Below are 21,307 nucleotides of genomic sequence, written 5' to 3'. Positions count from 1 at the left end.
CGAGCCAATGAAAGCAGTACTTAGGTAAGGATTCCATTAGTACGTAAAAATGCTAAATAAATACAAGACAAAATAACTGTATGGTTGGGGGGAGTGGGGGGTCAGCGCATGTATGGCAAACTACGTCTTCCAAAAATGTACAGCAGTATGCACACCTTTTGATTCATGGTTCAATATAAAAGGCAATATGATGCAAATAAAATGCACGTAGATTTTATTACAGTTTTGAAAATGACATATATAAGAAATTCTGCCCTTATTATTCATGGTGAATATAATTTTTGTGATTTCATCTTAAAACTGTATTTCCTGACCTTCACAATTTCTAATTGCTGAGTGTGAAACAAATAAGAGCTACTCACTCCCCATTTCCCAACAACCAGAAATGACCTAATAAAATGTCAACCTACAGTACTCTAAAATAAACACCTTACTCCTAATGGATGCCTATCCTCTCTGTATGTAATTATGAACCAATTGCAGTAACGACTATTAATAATGCAGGTTATTTATTAATTTCCATTCAGGACTTCTGATGACCGTATTCCTATTCTAACTAGGATGGGACGGTTGGTATTAAGATAAATACTGTTTCGTTTTACATTAACAGGGTAACAATTTGTATTATCTTGTGCGTAAATACAGTAAGAGGCATCATTCATTATTGGTATCAATAATACATGTGTGTGTGTTAGGCAGCCTGGTATCACCCCTGGAGAGCCCAACCTCCACATACCACCGACACCAGCACACCTGATTGGTTGTTAACACTTTATAATGGTGGTGTTTGTTTTTCTTCCACAAAGCTTGGTAGATTTTGCATATACAGGAATTACAGAAAGATTTTTTGCAAACACATTCTAGCAAACACAAGAGAAGCACTGAAACATCAGTAGAATGTACAGCGTGTGTGTGTGTGCTTTCCTTTTAAAATGTCATCTCCTTGTCTACGTCGTTGACATCCTGCTTTCCATGCAGTCAGTCTTCTTGGCCCAGGCCAGGTCATCAGATCGGGGCTTCTGACCCGTCAGTCGCTCGATCAGATGCTCCATGTGCCTCCAGAAGCCCAGCTGGTCCAGTGGGTAGTTACACCAGCCTGGGTCAACACAACATCACACGGATGGAATGTGAGCAGAAAAGAAGAAATATTTTCAATATACAAAAACAAAAAAAGTGTCTATTTTTGACAGATGCCAACCTCATTAGAGTCAGGGGTGAACCAAAGGCAGGCAAGAAAATAGTACGTATTCAATAAGCGACATCTTGCACGCAAAGGGCAAGCATTCTCTCGCAACGGCTCATCTCCAACCATCCATTTCCCAATTGAAGCCCCGCCTCTCTTTGCCTCCAGACAAGCTGAGATCATCTTTCATTTCACATTGCTTCACCTCTCATTAGTGACCTTAATGTCCATCGAGTGTTGTGTCCTCATCAGTCCTCAACCGCACCGCAACCTCAGTTTCTCACTCCTGGCTCACACACACGCACACAAACACACACACCTCCACCTTGCTGGGTGTCTACATTGAGGAAGCAGAGACAGGTGCTAATCTCAGTAAATTACAATATCAGAGAAAAGTTCATTCATTTCCGTAGATCAATTAAAAAAAAAAAAGTAAAAAATTCTTTGTCTCCCAAGGCTTGAATTATTATATTTTTTTCTCATTGCTGAAAAGTTTTGCAAATCAATGACTATATTTGAGGCGCAACTTTCCAACTTTGTGGAACAATTATTGTTTTGCAGGTTAGTACGAAGCTTATTTTGAGCCTGCATATATACCACTACCAGTGATGGGAAAATGTAGCTTCATGAAGAACTTGCAATATTTTCTTCCTCTTCTAGATGGTGGTCGACTGCAATGCAAATTGATTACATTTCCACTGCATCTTTAATGCAAGAGTGCCATCTAGAGGATTAGAAACATGTCAAAGTTGCTTCATGAAGCTTCATTTGTCCAGCACTAATAGATCCATATACAGTATCACACAAAAGTGAGCACACACTCACATTTCTGTATATATTATATGTTTTCATGGGACAACACTGAATAAAGCACATTTTGACACAATGAAAATTAGTCATTGTACAGTATAGATAAGAGTGTAAATGTACTGTTCTCTCAAAATAATAATAAGTCATTAATAGCTAAACGGCTGGCAAGAAAAGTGAACACTAAGGCTTTGCTTGCCAGTCTATAGAAAAATTCACTGAATCCAAACTATGATCCTTTTAATGTATTAGCACCCTCTGCTGTCGGAAAGATGATACTGCAGTCAAGCCCCCATACCAACAAGTCAGTTGGGATAGGCTCAAGCACACCCATGACCTTAGTGGGGATAAGCGAGCGGGATGGATGGATGGCCAAAGCAATGACATGTACTCATTTCACCTGAGTTTGGCACCAGTAGTGACTGGGAATCAGCATAAATCTAAAATCAGACAAACCGAAGGTCTGATTTGGTTTTGGAGAAGAAAAAACAAATCTATATTGCACTGTTTATTTTATAGTGACATGAATTTTTTTTTGAAACATGTCACATATGGGCCAAAAAATAAAAAATAAATCAGAATTGACCTACAGCTATGAGCACTGGCTAATAAGAGCTATGTGGACTCTAGCAACCCTCGTATGATGCCCGCACATCTTCACCACCTGTGATGTGATGATATAGGGTGCGGAAATGTGTGTGCATCATGTCCCTTCAGTGACCCGCCCTCTGCTAGGAAGACCACAGAGCAGCCAGAAGTTGTGTTTGATTTCACTCCACTTCCCTCAATCTCTCCTTCCACGCCCGTCTCCGCTTTCCACCAACACTCTCCTCCTTTTCTCCCGCCGAATCCCTGCTTCCTAGCCTTCCTCATCCTCTGCTCTTCCTCCCTCTGCCTGCGAAGTCCTATTTGTTAGAACAGACAGCAGGTTAGCATTAAATATACATGGGGATTGTCAGCCAGTGGCAAACACAAAGGCAGCTAGGCGAGCCCCAGTGGAATCTGAGCCCGGCACAGGCTGCTGTGCTGAGGGAGACTGTGGTGGGGGGAGATGTGTGGGGGGAGGCTGTCCCCTGTGGGTGCTGGACTGCCACCAACTTACACAGGTTAGAAAGCGTGAAGAGGTCACGAAAACTAGCTTGCACACAGATGCTCAAGTATGCAGATGCAGGCCAGTGCGCGCATCTACAAACACACACTTTTCCCCGCGACACCCACCTCGGCTCGCTCACGCACATCTGGCGTCCGCTGGGGCGCCAGGGTGACGTACAAGCTCAACCCCCTTCGCGTGTTTTGCCACTCTGCTTCTCCCTCTCACCCACATGCTCGGTGAATAGCAATAATACAGGCCCGCCATCTCTTAAGACACACACGCACACAAACAACTATTTCTTGGAGTTATATAAAAGCCATTCTGTCAGACTTTTTTAAATTAAGTCAATCTAGGTTCCGCTCAACAACAACAAAAAACAGCCGTCTCCTGTTTTTCTTGCAATTGGCTATTCCAGATGCCAACCTTTCTCTTGAAAAAGACATGACTGGGACGGGGTGACATGATATTTTTCCTTCCACTTGAATTCCATTTTGCCAAAAGCTGTCATTAGACTGAGATATGGTATCCCACAAGTGATAAAACCGCCCAGAGCTATGACATGGCAAAAATGCTCGGGGGCGCAAAATATCATCCTCCCCACAGGCCACGAGTTTGAGATCCCAGACAATCACAATATAACTTACCAGACAGACAATCTTTTGTCAAGCATAACAATACAAATAGAAGGTAAAAAACTGAGTGTGATTGCTAGACCTTGTCAAAGATAACATTTTTAGTCCGTCCGTCCGTCTTCTTCCGCTTATCCGGGGTCGGGTTGCGGGGGCAGCAGCTTTAGCAGGGAAGCCCAGACTTCCCTCTCCCCAGCCACTTCAGCCAGCTCATCCGACGGGACCCCAAGGCGTTCCCAGGACAGCCGAGAGACATAGTCTCTCCAGCGTGTCCTGGGTCGTCCCCGGGGCCTCCTGCCGGTAGGACATGCCCGGAACACCTCCCCAGGGAGGCGTCCAGGAGGCATCCGAACCAGATGCCCGAGCCACCTCAACTGGTTCCTCTCAACGTGGAGGAGCAGCGACTCGACGCTGAGTCCCTCTCGGATGACCGAGCTTCTCACCCTATCTCTAAGGGAGAGCCCGGCTACCCTGCGGAGGAAACTCATTTCGGCCGCTTGTATCCGGGATCTTGTTCTTTCGGTCACGACCCACAGCTCGTGACCATAGGTGAGGGTAGGAACGTAGATCGACCGGTAAATCGAGAGCTTCGCCTTTCGGCTCAGCTCCTTCTTCACCACAACGGACCGATACAGCGTCCGCATCACTGCAGACGCTGCACCGATCCGCCTGTCGATCTCCCGCTCTAACCTACCCTCACTCGTGAACAAGACCCCAAGATACTTGAACTCCTCCACTTGGGGCAGGACCTCCTCCCCGACCCGGAGAGGGCACTCCACCCTTTTCCGACTGAGGACCATGGTCTCGGATTTGGAGGTGCTGATCCTCATCCCAACCGCTTCACACTCGGCTGCGAACCGCTCCAGCGAGAGCTGGAGGTCACGGCTTGAAGAAGCCAACAGCACCACATCATCTGCAAAAAGCAGAGATGCAATGCTGAGGCCACCAAACCGGACCCCCTCAACGCCTCGGCTACGCCTAGAAATTCTGTCCATAAAAGTTATGAACAGAATCGGTGACAAAGGGCAACCTTGGCGGAGTCCAACCCTCACCGGAAACAAATTCGACTTACTGCCGGCAATGCGGACCAGACTCTGACATCGGTCGTACAGGGACCGAATGGCCCGTATCAGGGGGCTCGGTAACCCATACTCCCGAAGCACCCCCCACAGAACTCCCCGAGGTACACGGTCAAACGCCTTCTCCAAGTCCACAAAGCACATGTGGACTGGTTGGGCGAATTCCCACGCACCCTCGAGGATCCTGCTGAGGGTGTAGAGCTGGTCCACTGTTCCACGGCCGGGACGAAAACCACACTGCTCCTCCTGGATCCGAGATTCGACCTCCCGACGGACCCTCCTCTCCAGCACCCCTGAATAGACCTTACCCGGGAGGCTGAGGAGTGTGATCCCTCTAAAGTTGGAACACACCCTCCGGTCCCCCTTCTTAAAAAGGGGAACCACCACCCCGGTCTGCCAATCCAGAGGCACCGTCCCCGATGTCCACGCGATGCTGCAGAGACGTGTCAACCACGACAGCCCCACAACATCCAGAGCCTTAAGGAACTCCGGGCGGATCTCATCCACCCCTGAGGCCCTGCCACCGAGAAGCTTTCCAACCACCTCGGCGACTTCGACCCCAGAGATAGGGGAGCCCACTTCAGAGTCCCCAGACCCTGCTTCCTCAAAGGAAGGCGTGTTGGTGGAATTGAGGAGGTCTTCGAAGTACTCTCCCCACCGGTTCACGACGTCCCGAGTCGAGGTCAACAGCACTCCGTCTCCACTATACACAGTGTTAACGGTGCACTGCTTTCCTCTCCTGAGACGCCGGATGGTGGACCAGAATTTCCTCGAAGCCGTCCGGAAGTCGTTTTCCATGGCCTCACCGAACTCCTCCCATGCCCGAGTTTTTGCCTCAGCGACCGCCAGAGCCGCATTCCGCTTGGCCAGCCGGTACCCGTCAGCAGCCTCCGGAGTCCCACAGGCCAAAAAGGCCCGATAGGACTCCTTCTTCAGCTTGACGGCATCCCTTACCGCTGGTGTCCACCAGCGGGTTCGAGGATTGCCGCCACGACAGGCACCAACCACCTTACGGCCACAGCTCCGATCGGCCGCCTCAACAATTGAAGCGCGGAACATGGTCCACTCGGACTCAATGTCCCCCGCCTCCCCCGGGACAATGGAGAAGCTCTGCCGGAGATGGGCGTTGAAACTCTTTCTGACAGGGGATTCTGCCAGACGTTCCCAGCAGACCCTCACAGTACGTTTGGGCCTGCCTGGTCGGACCGGCATCTTACCCCGCCATCGGAGCCAACACACCACCAGGTGGTGATCAGTTGACAGCTCCGCCCCTCTCTTAACCCGAGTGTCCAACACATACGGCCGCAAGTCCGATGACACGACTACAAAGTCGATCATCGAACTACGGCCTAGGGTGTCCTGGTGCCAGGTGCACATATGGACACTCTTGTGCTTGAACATGGTGTTCGTTATGGACAGTCCGTGGCGAGCACAGAAGTCCAGTAACAAAACACCACTCGGGTTTCGATCGGGGGGGCCATTCCTCCCAATCACGCCCCTCCAGGTCTCACTGTCATTACCCACGTGAGCGTTGAAGTCCCCCAGTAGAACGAGGGAGTCTCCAGGGGGTGCGCTCTCCAGCACACCCTCCAAGGACTCCAGAAAGGGTGGGTACTCTGAGCTGCTGTTCGGTGCATAAGCACAAACAACAGTCATGACCCGTCCCCCCACCCGAAGGCGGAGGGAGGCTACCCTCTCATTCACCGGGGTAAACCCCAACGTACAGGCGGCTAGCTGGGGGGCAATGAGTATGCCCACACCTGCTCTGCGCCTCTCACCGTGGGCAACTCCAGAGTGGAAGAGGGTCCAGCCCCTCTCGAGAGGATTGGTACCAGAACCCAAGCCGTGTGTGGAGGTGAGTCCGACTATATCTAGTCGGAAATTCTCAGCCTCGCACACCAGTTCGAGCTCCTTCCCTGTCAGAGAGGTGACATTCCATGTCCCCAGAGCTAGCTTCAGTAGCCGGGGGTCAGACCGCCAAGGCCCCCGCCTTTGGCTGCCACCCAACTCACTGCGCACCCGACCCCTTTGGCCCCTTCCACCGGTGGTGAGCCCATGGGAAGGGGGACCCACGTTGCCTTTTCGGGCTGTGCCCGGCCGGTCCCCATGGGTATAGGCCCGGCCACCAGACGCTCGCCTTCGAGCCCCACCTCCAGGCCTAGCTCCAGAGGGGGGCCCCGGTGACCCGCGTCCGGGCAAGGGAAACGAAAATCCAATGTTTGTACTCATCATTGGGGTCGTTTGAGCCATGCTTTGTCTGGTCCCTCACCTAGGACCTGTTTGCCTTGGGTGGCCCTACCAGGGGCATGAAGCCCCGGACAACATAGCTCCCAGGCTCATTGGGACACGCAAACCCCTCCACCACGATAAGGTGATGACTCACGGAGTCACTAACATTTTTAGTAAATCTTGAATACATCAACACAAAAATAAATACATCATTTGAACTCCTGCAGGTTTAGATACAATTTCTGGCCCATGTTATGACATGGTAGACATTAACATTATTGGAATTCTGATAACAGGTATCCTGCTGTTTGGAGTTGGCAGTTTCCTGATTGAAGCCCGCCGATGGGGCCGCTCTACTGGAAGTAAACAAGCTACCGGTATTCTGGATGGTGTGGGACGAGCGGTCAACATTCAGACTCAGGTGAAGAGTGAACTCAATTGTGAGACAAGGTGGAAATGTTTGCATATTGTCTTGAAAATGTTATTGCCAATTCAGCTAATAATTGCCCTTTAAGAGGCACCAGCAAGGCTGAAGGTCAACTGAGAATATTGTTGGCCTGTTCCCTAAAAAAATTGTTATCTGGACGCTTATCCTTCACCTCTCTTAGGGGTGTCTCCATGACAACGAGACGTTATGCTTATCAGCTGGGACACTGACACTCAACACACATCCACAATAACATATGCGTGCACAACCCTACTTACCCTAAGTGTTTTTCATAGTGACTTTACTACTGCGTTAAGTGATACTCTATGGCGCTCCAATTTATGTACAAATTCAGATTAACTCATTTACTCCCAGACATTTTCACAGAAGCAATCTCCTTCACTCCCGGCGGTTTTACTGGATTTTAACTGCTTTTGCAAGGCCCACAGAATATTGTGTTCTATTGCTATAAAACCATGGAACCTACCAAAAGAAAGATTAGTCTTTTCTTTCATCAGATTACAGTCTTTTCTTTCATGTTATTAAAAAATGTATTTAGGAATGTGAGTAAAAGAGTTTTTTTTTGCTCTGCTGCCACCTGCTGGCTGTTTGTGTAACAACTGCCATTTTTTCAACTGTCCTTTGCAGGTGAGAGGCTGCATCAAAACCTTCTGTATGCTCTAGCATAAAAAAAACAAACAGAAAACATAAATACGCCTTTGGGTCATTTAAAATAGAACATATTTATACGTTTTTGGGAGCAAATGAGTTAAATAGGAAAATAAACGTTTTCTAGACAAAGGACACTCCTGTTAAAAACATACAAATGGAGGTAAAGCAAGTATGACTTTGATTTGAATGCTAAATTGTTGTCAGATTCCTTATGATTAAACGTGACTTCATCCTAAAATATCTGTAATATGAATGTGCTCTTCCTGCACATTGAAAAAAATTAAAACACCCGTCGTCTTACCTGTTGTGATACAGTAGTACGTCTCGTGTGGCGAGACATGGTGGATGCGGTGGTGTTTCCGTGGCAACACCACATGCCAGTCCTGCAGCAGCGTGACCCAGCGCGGGAGCCCGAAGTAAGAGTGACTCCACTTGTGTATCTGGTTGGTCAACGTGACGAAAACAGCCAGGGCGAAGACGTAGCAGTCCCAAGGATAGGACGCCGCCAAGGCCTCTGAAAAGTGACGTGAGAGCGATTGCACAAGGACGAAGAGATTAGAAGACAACCTTTTTTTAATTTTTTATTTTTTTATTTTTTTGAAAGTGTTATGATGAGGGCCCATACAAAGGCGTAGCACTCCCACAGAGAGAACGCTGGTGGGAGCCTTGTCGAGATGAAGGGATTGAGGAATGCGAGAGACAAGAAGACGTGGCGGCAGGGGAGAGATGAGCAGAGGACAAGTGTACCACATGACACACTTGGTGCATTTGCACTGTTGACGACGACGTACATTTAAACATTGACCACCAAAGATGACTGAATGAAGAACAAATGGGCCGGAAAGGTGATATTGTACAGATCAAAACATTAACAACACTCATCTGCATCAAAAAATAAAGAAGAATGACAAATATTTTCTAGGTCAGATTTTCATACTTAAGACAGTACCATTCATTTTGTCCCATATGATGCAGATTTTCTGTTACACGCTATGTACTTTTTTTTTTTTTGCACCTTTTTGGTAGGCTACTCTGTAGCGCACTTAAAGAGAACACTGTACCGACTTTCAAGCTTGGTTCCAAGAACAATACCTGAATTGCCAAGGGAGTCATACAACATATTGAATTTAATTACGACACTCTAAAGCCCACATTCCACTGAGGGGCAAACGTTTGCCAATGTTGGCGAAGTTAGCAAATGCATGCTTCTGTCAGGGTTTGCAAACATTCGCTCAACGTCCGACTATAGTTTTACATTTTTTATGGTTGCAATGAAATTATGAACCATTAAAACTCCAGGTAAACATCTGGTGAATGTTGTGAACTTGAACAAACCCTGATGTGAAATCGCAAAATATATGGGTTGGATGGGTTTTGCTGTTCACCCGCTACGACTTCACCCTTTCCTTTTGGCATGGTACAAAGAACAAGAAGACGGTTGCCTTGTTCCGTATGTTTGACCTGGCTTGGGAGGAGTCCGGACCCGAACCTATCCTGCCGGCACACCGTAATGTAGGCGCCCTCTTATGGGACATTGAACGCAAGGTGACTGATGCATTGCGGGGCGTGCAAATTCCCACTGATTGCCCCGTTGGACAACTCTTTGTGCCTGTGGCTCTTCACCCTAAAGTGGGGGCATGATTCCATGGTGGCTTGCCACCCTGGGGTTTCTCGGACCCAGGACTCCATTGCTCAGAGTTTCTGGTGGCCTGAATTGCGCAGGGACGTGGTGGGCTACGTTGGTGCATGTGCCGCCTGCGCCTGCGGGAAAGCGTCACACCGACCCCCAGCGGGACTGCTTCACCCCTTACCTGTGCTGTCCAGGCCCTGGTCCCATATCACGTTGGAAATCATTACAGGACTTCCCGTCTCACGTGGGTTCTCCATCATCCTGACTATCGTAGACAGATTCTCAAAGTCAGCACATTTCAACGCCCTGACTAAGCAGCCCTGGCACTGGCGACTGCTCTACTACTGGTCCCCAGTTCGTGTCTCAGGTGTGGAGGAGGTTCTGCAAGGTCATGGGGTCAACTCACAGTCTTTCTTCCGGATACCACCCGCAGTCTAATGGACAGACAAGGAGAACTAACCAGGACCTTGATGTGTGTGCCAACACTGACCCTTTCACCCTTTCATGTCGCCTACGGGTACCAGCCCCCTCTATTCCGGTCCCAGGAGGGTCAGGTTGTCATTTCTTCTGCTTTCAAGGGCCAGCTAAAGGTAAACTGATCTAATGGTTGTAGACTCAACAAGGCTCACTGTACAATCTGATGCATCCTAGACTTTGTGAGGGTAAGTTAGCGCAAGGCATATTTTAGTGGGCAAGAATTCTTGGTTTGAATTGCGGCTACTAGCATGTGAAAAATTTCAGTTTTGACAAATTAACAAACATTGATCGCTGCAAGGTCACTATTGTTTCTGTAGAAATGATTATTTTCCGCAAGCAATCACATTTTTCAGACCATGAAACATGAACGAAAATTCCTTTTTCTGCATTTATCGGATCGTCTTCAAACTTGGCGTGCTTTTGTTTAAGATAAAAAGGTATCGAAAGCTTTTCATTTTGTTGCATGCAAACTGCCTTTTCTATACAAATTTTGTCCCTGAGTGTCTGTCTTGTCTTAGCATATCTAACTCTTGTTGTCTGTTTGACTCTTTGCAGTCTTTCTTTTTGTGGCAAATCTTCCACATTCACTTCTTGACCCCTAGCAGACATGTCAGCTGGACATGTAATCTCACCTTCTCACCTGACCTCCGTCTCGGTCTGGTGACCGCTTGCCACCGTGATTAGTTTGACACGATACGTTCAGGTGTCACCTTACCGCTACAGGACCGTTGTACCCTCCTACTCACCCATGTCTATTGCTGAACCATCTGAACGGTGACCCCTTCAAGAGCAGACAGAACAGGCAGAGACGTCACCTTTCTTCTTGACGCACTGTGTAGACGTGACCCGCAAGTGGGCCTCTGGTTTTCTACCTATAATCTTCTCTCCCCCACAACTCTCCATTGTTTGCTGTACACCCTTGAAGATGGCCGACCTTTGCAACTTTTAACTTTGGTCCTCTTAAAGCACAAGTCAGGAAGATGACTTAAATCACTGCTGAACAAAGAGGTTTCTCTCTTTCCCTTTCAATGTGTGGTCAAGCACATTCATGCATCTTGATGTCAATATGATATGTATATATTTGGCACATCATTAAAACATTGGGACGACAGCTGCCTCTTGTAGTAAAAATGAATCCAGTCATGTATCCTTCAACCTCGCTAACTGATGTCACCTCCCCTGCGCCACCTCAGGGCCTATCAGTGACCTTTTAGCGGTACACGGCGGCCTGCTCAATAATAGGTTGCGCTCTTTCCACGGTTCATCTTCTTCCTCCAGACCCGCCCTTGCCGTCGTGCGCTCATGAGGTCAGTGCACATGATTACCAGTACAACTCCCCCATGTCTTCTCTCACTTCAGCCGCCCTCTCGCAAGCTGTGCTGCTTCTAGTACATGGCGACACGTCAACATGCTCAAAGTCACTGTGACCAGTGACCCCGCTGAGGGAACTTTCAAAAGTTTTTATACTCATGTAATCCCAGAGTCGCAGTTTGAAGATCAAAATTTGTATTTTGTGCCTTATTAATACACATTGAATAGCAAAACTGAGAACCAACGCCAAGACAACAGTTACAAAAAAGTAGAGGAAAAAGAACCACCAAAAAGCTTCACTGGGCTCACATCATCTACTGCGAGTACTTGGAGGTTAAGGGAAGCTTTGTGCTACATACGCGGAAGCAACTACCGGTAGCAAGCAACAGCTTGGGGTGGCTGCTAGTCTGCCTAAACACGATGTGGGGGTCACTCCCAAATCAGTAATCATTGTCTGCGTGGCGGCGAATAAGCTACTTTTCTGACAAGTGTCATAGTCATGAAGAGATGGCGAGAAAAGATGGAGAAGCTATGCTAAGTGCTAAACTAACCTATGATCGACACAGCTAGCGTGTTTAATGAGGTGATAGATTACACTTTCACAGTTGTTTGGTTGGAACTGCGTTAAAGCGGAGAACATTCAACCTTGAACAGAAAATAGCAGGCAAATTAATAAGTGTCTAGATTCTGGAGAGAAAAATTATACACGCTAAACTAAACTGGAACCCGAAATGAATTCACTTTTGTTACAGTGTACGTGAGACAGGAGGAGTGGCCTATAATGTTAAAAGTACATTAATATACCATCAACTATTTATAATTTAACAGTCATTTAATTGTTTTCACAAGAGAGTCCTGAGTTTTGACTTTGACGTCAGCACAGTAGATTTTCTCAAAATTACATCACAGCAGAGCTTTTTATTCATGTTATAAAACAGTTGATTCTACAAGAAAAGAAAACCAATAGTTCATTCATTATATTGTCATATTGTTTTATTGTTTAATCAAACCCTTGCGTCCTTTGTACTTACATGCAAGGAGAGGGAAGAAAAGCTCCACAAAGTTAGAAAATTGCTCCTCAAATGAAGCCATTTGCAAAATTGGTCCGCAAAGAAAAAAAATTATTTCCAGCCTTGTTGGGTATATCTTTTCAATCTAGGCTCAATACAAGAGATGTATCAAAAAACAAACCTTTTCTTAAATATAAATAATAATGACCTTGCAGCGAGGCATTCACTTCATATTTATTAGGGTGATTGTTTGCAGTGGTAAGGAACACCATCCTGTTTCATTACGTCTCTTTCTCTCTGCGTTTCAATTCTTGATTGATGTTGCATGCGCTAACATTAACCAATTTCAGTCTCCATTTGGCTTTGTGTGGAGTTCTGACTATGTAAACTCAGATTTTGCGTATGTGCGTGTTACCTGGTGTGTAAGTGAAGAACTTGTAGGCCATATGCGCTAGCGGTAAAATGGGGATCATACAGTTGTCTCCATTGGTTTCAATGAAGTCGTGGCGGGTGATGGCGGTCGGATCAACGTGGTGCTCCCTGAACGGTCGAATAAACGCCTATAGAGACAGAAAACATTACACTTCTATAAACATTTAAAGAACTTGAAATTGTTTCCTTAAACATGGCAAGTTATGAAGCAGTTTTTCAATATTTTTCCAAATTACAAGGGAATAATAACCTGTGTCCTTAATGAGGATTTAGCAGCTGTGTGCACTGAAATCAATCGTACCCAAAAATAAAGCAATCACACTCAAGCTCTGTGAAGCGTTTTTATTTTTTTTATATTTACTCCAATTAGGAGAACTGATGTCAATTTTAAACCTTAAACCCGAGCACACATTGAGAAAAGGCAAGTGCAATTTGAACTCCAGCACAGCAGCGCACACAAATGCACACTAACACAAAAAGTCAGCGGCGCTCAGCAGCCGGTGCACACATCCAGCATCTTAATAAACCACAGAACAGCAGTCAACTTGCACAAATGCACTCATACACATAAATGACCCTTGTACAAGTCACACACATACAGTGTGCACATGCTCACACACATACACACACAAACACACACAGAGTGCAGAGGCATACACTTCCCTGTGAGTGCACGTGGGATGGCAAATAAAAGAATCTGCATTTCAGGGAATAAAAAACAGCTCAAACACTCACACAGAGCGTAAATATAATTTATTTACAAGTGTGAAGAAAGCCAAAAGGAAAGGTGTGTATCTTTATGATACACACAGCCATGGAGACGTCAGCGGGAAAACTCATTATTGTCGCATGCTCGCACAATGGCGTCCGCCTATTTGCCAACTTTGCTGCACGTCACCACTGGCATCTTGACAATTAGAATCCGTCTCTCCTCTGGCTGCCTCTTTGCACCTCAGTCTCCTCATCCTGCCTGCCGCACATGTCAGCCACATGAAAGCGGCGGAGGTCGTGCCGAGAGGGGCGGCATCCTCGCTCCCGGTTGACGGCGGGCCACCGGTCACTGCGTGTCCTCTAATCCCACGCCGTTTAAAAGCCCGCCTCGCACGACATCCGCTAATCACCAGCTCACATCGCCTATCGCCCCGACAACCAGCGCCATCCCACTGGTTGCGCAGACACGCCCAACCGCCCCCTTGCACTCCCTTCCTTCTCTCTCGACCTTCCCACTGTAATTTCATCGCACTTTTTGTGATTTGTTTTTCTTTGTCCAAATCGTTCCTTTTATTTTCTTTTTTGTTGCTCTCAGTTTACATATTAATACTTATATATAAGTATATATTACTAACCCATAAGGTTATGGTTCATGTTTTAAAGTGATAAGTTTCACATTTTAATTGGTTGCAGAGCAGAGCAGCCACTAATGGCCGCAAGAGGCACTTGTTTAATATGAAAAGCGGTATTAGTTCCTGTTGTGTTAGTTGTTTTGTTTTTTAACAACAATGCTCATACATAAGTCAACGTGACCCACTGTAATGTTTAATCATCTTGAATCCCAGACTAATCGATGGAATCACATTTGAATGTGATAAGTTGGACTTCTGCTTCGGCAAACAATCAATTCGTTCCGCTGAAGCCTATGCGTGTAGATGTATGTAGTAACTAGACACATAAATGACTCTGACTCCTGAACCAGAAGTCAAAGTGATGTGATAATTATTGCATTAAAATGTGTTACTTAACCACAACAGCAATTTCTAAATGAGAACACATAACGAAATGTTGACAACAGACCAAACAAAAAGAGCAGCCATTTTGTCATGACAGCACAGGTGTTTCTAATGATGTTAATGAGAGCCACAAAGCCTTGATTCATCTAATTAGACACACCTGTGTTTTCTTACGAATCATTTCTATCATGGTTCGGTTTTGTAGGGGTTGGGCTTTGTTTTAGGTGTGTTTGTCTGTGATTGGCGTTTGTCATGTGTTCCTGAGGCCCCGTCCAGACGGAAGCAAAGCCGGCTTCGTTCCTCAAACAAATCTCGTACACACAGAAGCATTTCAAGACTTGCGTGTGTCCAAAAGAAGACGCTGAGGACGTTTAGCGGCTGCAATGTTTATGCCAAGTCTGGAGTGGCGCTGTAGCGCAGTCACAGGGAGTTAACGGAAAGCGTAGAAGAAGAATCAGCGAAAAAGACAGACACTTAAAAAAAACAAAAAAACTTTATTGCAATCTACAGAACAAACATGGCTTTGCATGTATCAAAACAACATGAAAAAGACGAACACAGGAGAAGTGACAATGGCGGGTGATTCAAGTACAACACCACTTGTTGAACATGGGACTCCGCCATTGTTGTTGACAGGTCGCGCAAGAATTGGCGCATACGTCATCAATGTGCGACAATGCGTCGTCATCGAGCCTCGACCATTATTACATCCTCACCGGAGGAGTATCCTGCATATGGCGTCCAGACGGACGCGTACGGGGCGCGTTTCGAAATCTTTCCACTCTGGAGCCCGGTTTAAAAAGTGATTGATTTCAAGCTCCGAAAAACGTGCCGTCGTGTGGACGAACGGCCTGAACGGTAAGAAACCTGTGAGGATACATTGAAACTGGCCTGGACGGTACCCGAGTTCTTCCCCTGCCTCGTTATGTCTGATCACGTCCACCTGTGTGTCTCTTCCCTTCCCAGCGTGTGTGACCAGTCAGTGCCCTCTGCCTATTGTGTTCCCCAGGGGTTTCTCATTAGTGTTGGTGTATTTAGGCCCCGTCCAAAAGGAAGCAAAGCCGGCTTCGTTCCTCAAACAAATCTCGCTCACACAGAAACAGAATAATGCCAAAAGTATGCAAAAAAAGTAACCAGAGCAAAGGATTGCTATTTTGAAAAATCTATAAAATAAAATATGTTTTCAGTTATTTCATCTTTTTTTGGTTCAGTACCTAACTCCACATCAGTTTATACATAGTTTTGATGGCCCGTACTGTATACTCACTAACTAGATAATGTGCGCCTTTTGTAACCTCGAAACGTTGTATGTCGGTAACGTCATAAGGCAATAACCTTCTGCATACAGTTCTTTGTAGACACACAGGAAAAACACCGGGAAGATGATGTTATAAACACAAAATAAAAACGCGTTTGAATGGCTCAGCTGGCTCTGCAAACTACCGCGATTAGCCTCAGGTGTTCTCTGGCCTGCTTGCCTTTCATATTCAAATCAGCTTTTAATAGGTAAACAGGACATCTTTATCCTAAAACTCAAAACACACAATGCATGTCTTTTTATTATTATTATTTTTTGTATACACACTAGTCAGAATAAAGGGTCCACTCCAAACAGACCATGCAATTGTGGGGCTGCTGCAGGGTCTTCATTGAGCCCAGTGGCATTCCCAAAGCCCATCAAAAATAAGCTTCACACTCACATTGCCTTAAGCAAGGAAATCCCATTAAAAACAATTAATGTTATAATAAGAGTTGGTGTTACATCATATGAGATTTCGTTGCTCTGACACAGGGGTGGGCGCCCAAGCCTTTTTGACCCAAGATCTACTTTTCTAGCGGCCAACCTCCCCACAAACCTTTTTCAGCCTGCATTAACTCACCTCACAGCACTTTTTCTTGTTGCTATTCAACCGCTAGACATCACACCACTCTTTTTTCCCCTCTCCTCTGCCCCTCAGTTGGATGTGCTCTTACGCTCACTCTGTCTCAAAAGCTAATTCTTAAATCAATGAAGCGAAAAGTGATGCATCTATTTAAATCCATCATCACATAACTACATATAATCACCTTTAAATACTTCCATTTGCCTCAGGAGGGCAGTTTGTCATATATGGGTCATGACGGCTAACAGTGACAGCCGTAGAAAGCAGAGCGGATCATTTCATGGAAAACAGAGTGATGAGCAACACTGTGAAATGTAGGAAAACTAACAAGCCCTTCAAGGAGGCTGTTGAACCTTCAAATTGTTCAGATTTTCCCTATGGAATATAATATTCAAGAAATCAATCCCTTCCTGAGGAAACACAAAAGGGAATTTTCTTAATCCAGCACGCAAACAAACCAAATAGTTGCAGACATAAATACACATTTAAGCATTAACAAATCAATCAAAATGGTTAATTTCAAATGAGATTATAAATTTTACACAACCTAAAAATCATGTATGCAACAATTACAATAAAATATTGCTGATTTGATAACAAGTGTGTGCCTACTGCCTCTCCCACATTTTAATGTACTAATCAAATAAAGACATATACAACATTAATCAAACACGGATTAATTATGGCTTTGACAGAAATGATAGCTCCTTGCATAATTAGGATGCTTCAGGTCTCTGAACACACACACTCGACAAGCGCGTAATTGTTTATGAATATTTCATAACACATGGAACTCTCATCCCATTAATCACAACACATCTGCATGCTGCACCTGATCACGCACATTCAAAATGGCTGCAATGACAACAACCTTTACTCTAATTGGCTGGGGGGGATGCAACTATGTTGGTGTTCTAATAAGAAGAGCATTAGGTGTAACGTAGTATGCCCATCATGGAATGTGGTGGAATGTGCGTGTAGGGACTTGGAGATGCCAAATTGATACACAGCTGCCATGTCATCATGACAGTCTTGGCATGATTTGTTGCCATGGCAACACGTCACAGATAAATAGTGACCAACTTGCTACATTTTCTTTAGCAGCACAGGCTTGATGTTTGTGTGTGTGTGTGTGGGCTCACCTTGCCAATAAGCGGGATGCCTACAGATCCCCAAGTATCCGCCCCCCAGTGTACCATCCCTGATGCAAAGTCTGCAGTCAAGATTCCCAGCACTACAACAGAAACACAAATACATATATATATATATATCAAAATATAATAATAATAGTAATAGCAAAAATACAAATTATAAATAAAGATCAATAGTGCTAATAATCATCATCTAAAAAATGGCCCTAATAATAACTCTGAAGAGGCTAAGCAGGATAGAAAATGGCTGGATAAATGTGTTGAACATGACAGGGGTGCCCGTGCCAAAGACCTTTTACCATATCCCGACTTCATTTTATTTTTTTATTTTTAACAAAAGTTGACCAAGGTAGTGTAACTCGTCAGTAATTTATTATTTAGCCTAACATTTCAACCAATATTCTTCTAAATTAAAGGGTTTATTATTGTTCTTAGGATAAAATGTAAACGATTTAGGAATTATAATGTGAATGTAGTATTTATTTATTTTATTTTGTTCTAATTCTATGTGATTCGTGGGACTGTATAGGATAGGCAACAATAATAAGCCTGGTGCTTATTTGCGGTTCCTTTTTCGGTTAATTGATTTGTTTGAGAGGATGTTTGTTTTTTTTCTGTGTAATTTATGGCGCCAAAATAAACCAGTCATTCATTTGTAATTGTTCTACACCAGGAGTGGCAACACTGGAGTTGTGGTTGGCCTCAAGCTGTAACCATACAAATGAACAATCTCTTTTGATTCTGCTGGCTTGCAAATCAAAAATAAATGAAAAGTAGTGGCAACGTGTTCAATTCAGTTTTTTAAAATAGTCAAGTAAAAGGTAGTGATGGACAAATGAAGCCTCATGAAGCACTTGTGCTATATTTTGGCTTCTCTAGATGGCGCTCTTGTTTTAAAGATGCAGTGGAACTGTAATCAATTTCCATTGTACTAGACTTCATCTTTAAATCAAGAGCACCATCTAGAGGAGTAAAAAAAGTGCTTCATGAAACACTTCTTCCTATCACTACACTAGCAAAATATTACAGATAAGAAAACTTGTACAAGCTTTCAGTTGAAGTTAAAAAATAAATAAATAGTAGTAATAAGTAGGAATGGGCAAGTACCGGTACCAGATATAGGAATTTGAAGTAAAAAAAAGAAGAAGTCTTATTTATTATAATTGTATATTCATTAATTTAGTTTACTTCAGTGGTGTAGGTGAACAAGTAGTACTGTATAGTTGAGTTGGCTAATGAGTGAAGTTAGCCAAGACATGCTAGCATTACGCAGCAAAAACCAAAGCGTGCCAAGTATCCATTTGTCGTTGTTGTTTATAAGGAATATTTAGTTATTTATTTCAATTGAACAGAAATACATCAGTCCGTCTTGACTTTGGATGTGTATTTATTATTCTTACTACTCACCAATGCCGATGATGATCTTGTAGACATGCAGGGTGGAGAAGTGCAGGAGGAGCAAGGTGAAGTTGACGACAAAGAGGACGAGGCACACGATCACACAGACCCACTCCTGGACACGCTTACCTGAGGACACACACACACAACAATCACTAATCTGAGCGGCGACACAAGAAAGTTGAAAGTTTCGGAACTGGAGGGTCACAGTATGTGCGTGTGTGTGTGTGTGTGTGCCTTCAGGGTTTTAATATATAATCAGTCAGATGAAGACAGGTGTACCTTGGGCTGTGGGGTCACGACCTCTCATATGTGAAACACCAACGCTGACGCAGCACCGAGCCCCCTCGGATACACTATGGCCGTTTCACGAGGGACGTCAGCCTCAGAGAGGTCAAGCAGTATTCATTTAAAGGCAGAACCAATCTTTCTTTTATTCTAAACTTACTGATCAGCACTTTTATGAGCAAGGGACACACACTTAGTAATCGTAAATTATTGAAAACACACACACACAGCGCTGGTCTTGAGCTCATTAAATATGATACGAGCTGATTCCGTTCCTTTCATGATACTTCAATGATTTCTCGCTTTCTTTGGAGCAGTCAGATCATGTGACACCTCACAGCCAATCATGCTTCACAAGTGTACAAACAAACAGAAATGGCTCTTGTTTTAAAAGTTCTGTCATACTTATATCTCCTCGCTCTTCTTCGTGAAACTTTAATGTGCTCAGATCCTGCTTTATGACAGCATTAGCAGCCTATAAGATATTAATGGCAGTTTTTGAATAAAGCGCACAGACCTCAGAGTGGGCGCGCCTATAGACCAGAGCGACTATTAATATGCTCTCATAAAGGATGCAGCAAAGTGGTCACGGGAGATTGAAGAGATGTGATTATGGATATTTCACGAATTGTCTAATGTGACCCTTCACCTTCTAGAAATGGTATCAAAGTTGGAGAGAGATCCCAGAATTGTTCGAATGGAGACCAAAGTTTGGCTTTAACTTCAATCTGCAAAGGTGGCGGTAGTTGGATATAAAAGGTGGAAAAGTAGTATTGCGCATTTAAAGGCAATAGAAGTACAGTTTGAGCTTTAGTTTTACAAGACGTAATAACTGTGAATGGAAATGTATTTCTGCCTTGGCGGCGCAGGACAGCGAAATAGTTGTTAGTAAGCATGGGCCGGTTACTAGTTTGACTGTGTACTGTGGTTTTAAAAAGACAAGCTTTCACTAACCGATAATACTGACTCTCACTGGTGATGAGCTCATCTAAGCTTCTTGCAAGCACGGCAAAATATGATTGGATGCTTGCAGAGATTGGTAAACGAGCCATTTCTTTGAACTTAGTTAACTGTCTCTAGTTAACTTCCCCCACCTTTTCTCAGTGAGCAGAGAGGGGACAGGACAAGCCTTTTTGCTCTGTTAATGCGCATCGTCCTTAAAAAAGTAACTTGTACTTGTCAATTCTTAAAAAGTAATGGGAGAGAAGAACGTTAACATTCAATTATTTATTTATTTACACATAAACGAATGTTAACATTTATTTACACTTAACATGGTTCACTTTTCTTCTGTGCCAAATATATATTTGGTTTAAAATTAAAACAGATTATGTTCAATGGAAAATAAATGTTTTTATTAACTCTTTTACTGCCAAAGACGTTAAATGACATTCTGCAAAAACCTACGGAGGAGCGCCAAAGACGTTAAAAGACGTCCACCCATTTTTTTTATTCTATTTTTTTGAAATGGGTGCAGGGAAGCCTTGCGGAGCTGTGCTGAAAGTTTCAAGCAGGTCTAGTGAGCCTAATGACTATTTTTGGCCCCTAGAGGGCAGCGATGACTCTCTTTTGACAAGATCGGGTGGGCGTCAGCAGAAGACGTGAGGCGGAGCTAGAGTGTGAGGGGACAATGGCTGTAGAAGCCATAATGGCGGTTGCAAGCAGCTCACCCTAGAGCCGTTTTTTTCAAAGACGAAAAGCAGCGACCAACGATAAAGAGCACATTGATGATGATGACGATGATCATCATCGATGATGATGATGATGGTGACTCCGTGGTTGGAAGCATTGACGCGGCAGTAGAATACGTTAGGCGGAGCTAGATGGAGGAGGAAGCGGACAATGTTGCAAGCAGCTCACAGTTGGGAATTTTCAACGCTA

General features: G+C 44.7%; 1 protein-coding gene across 2 annotated transcripts in view; it reads right to left on the bottom strand.

The window, feature by feature from the left end:
- Nucleotides 1–757: 757 nt before the first annotated feature.
- peds1a (plasmanylethanolamine desaturase 1a) overlaps nt 758–21,307 on the bottom strand; it is a 32,383-nt gene continuing 11,833 nt past the window's right edge. The window contains exons 2-6 of one of the 2 annotated variants that reach the window (XM_077569458.1): nt 19,148–19,267; nt 17,732–17,823; nt 12,963–13,107; nt 8,421–8,633; nt 758–1,096 (exon numbers count right to left, since the gene is read on the bottom strand). In XM_077569458.1, the coding sequence (XP_077425584.1) occupies nt 948–1,096; nt 8,421–8,633; nt 12,963–13,107; nt 17,732–17,823; nt 19,148–19,267 (719 nt within the window). In that variant the 3' untranslated portion in view covers nt 758–947. Of the gene's footprint in view, nt 1,097–1,127; nt 2,896–8,420; nt 8,634–12,962; nt 13,108–17,731; nt 17,824–19,147; nt 19,268–21,307 lie in introns of those variants that run through there. The other variant, XM_077569457.1, reaches the window with a different exon arrangement.

Source organism: Vanacampus margaritifer, chromosome 6, assembly GCF_051991255.1.
Source record: "Vanacampus margaritifer isolate UIUO_Vmar chromosome 6, RoL_Vmar_1.0, whole genome shotgun sequence".
Taxonomy (NCBI): Eukaryota; Metazoa; Chordata; class Actinopteri; order Syngnathiformes; family Syngnathidae; genus Vanacampus; species Vanacampus margaritifer.
The sequence above is the reverse complement of the archived record's forward strand: the minus strand, read 5'-3'. Positions and strand labels throughout refer to the sequence as shown.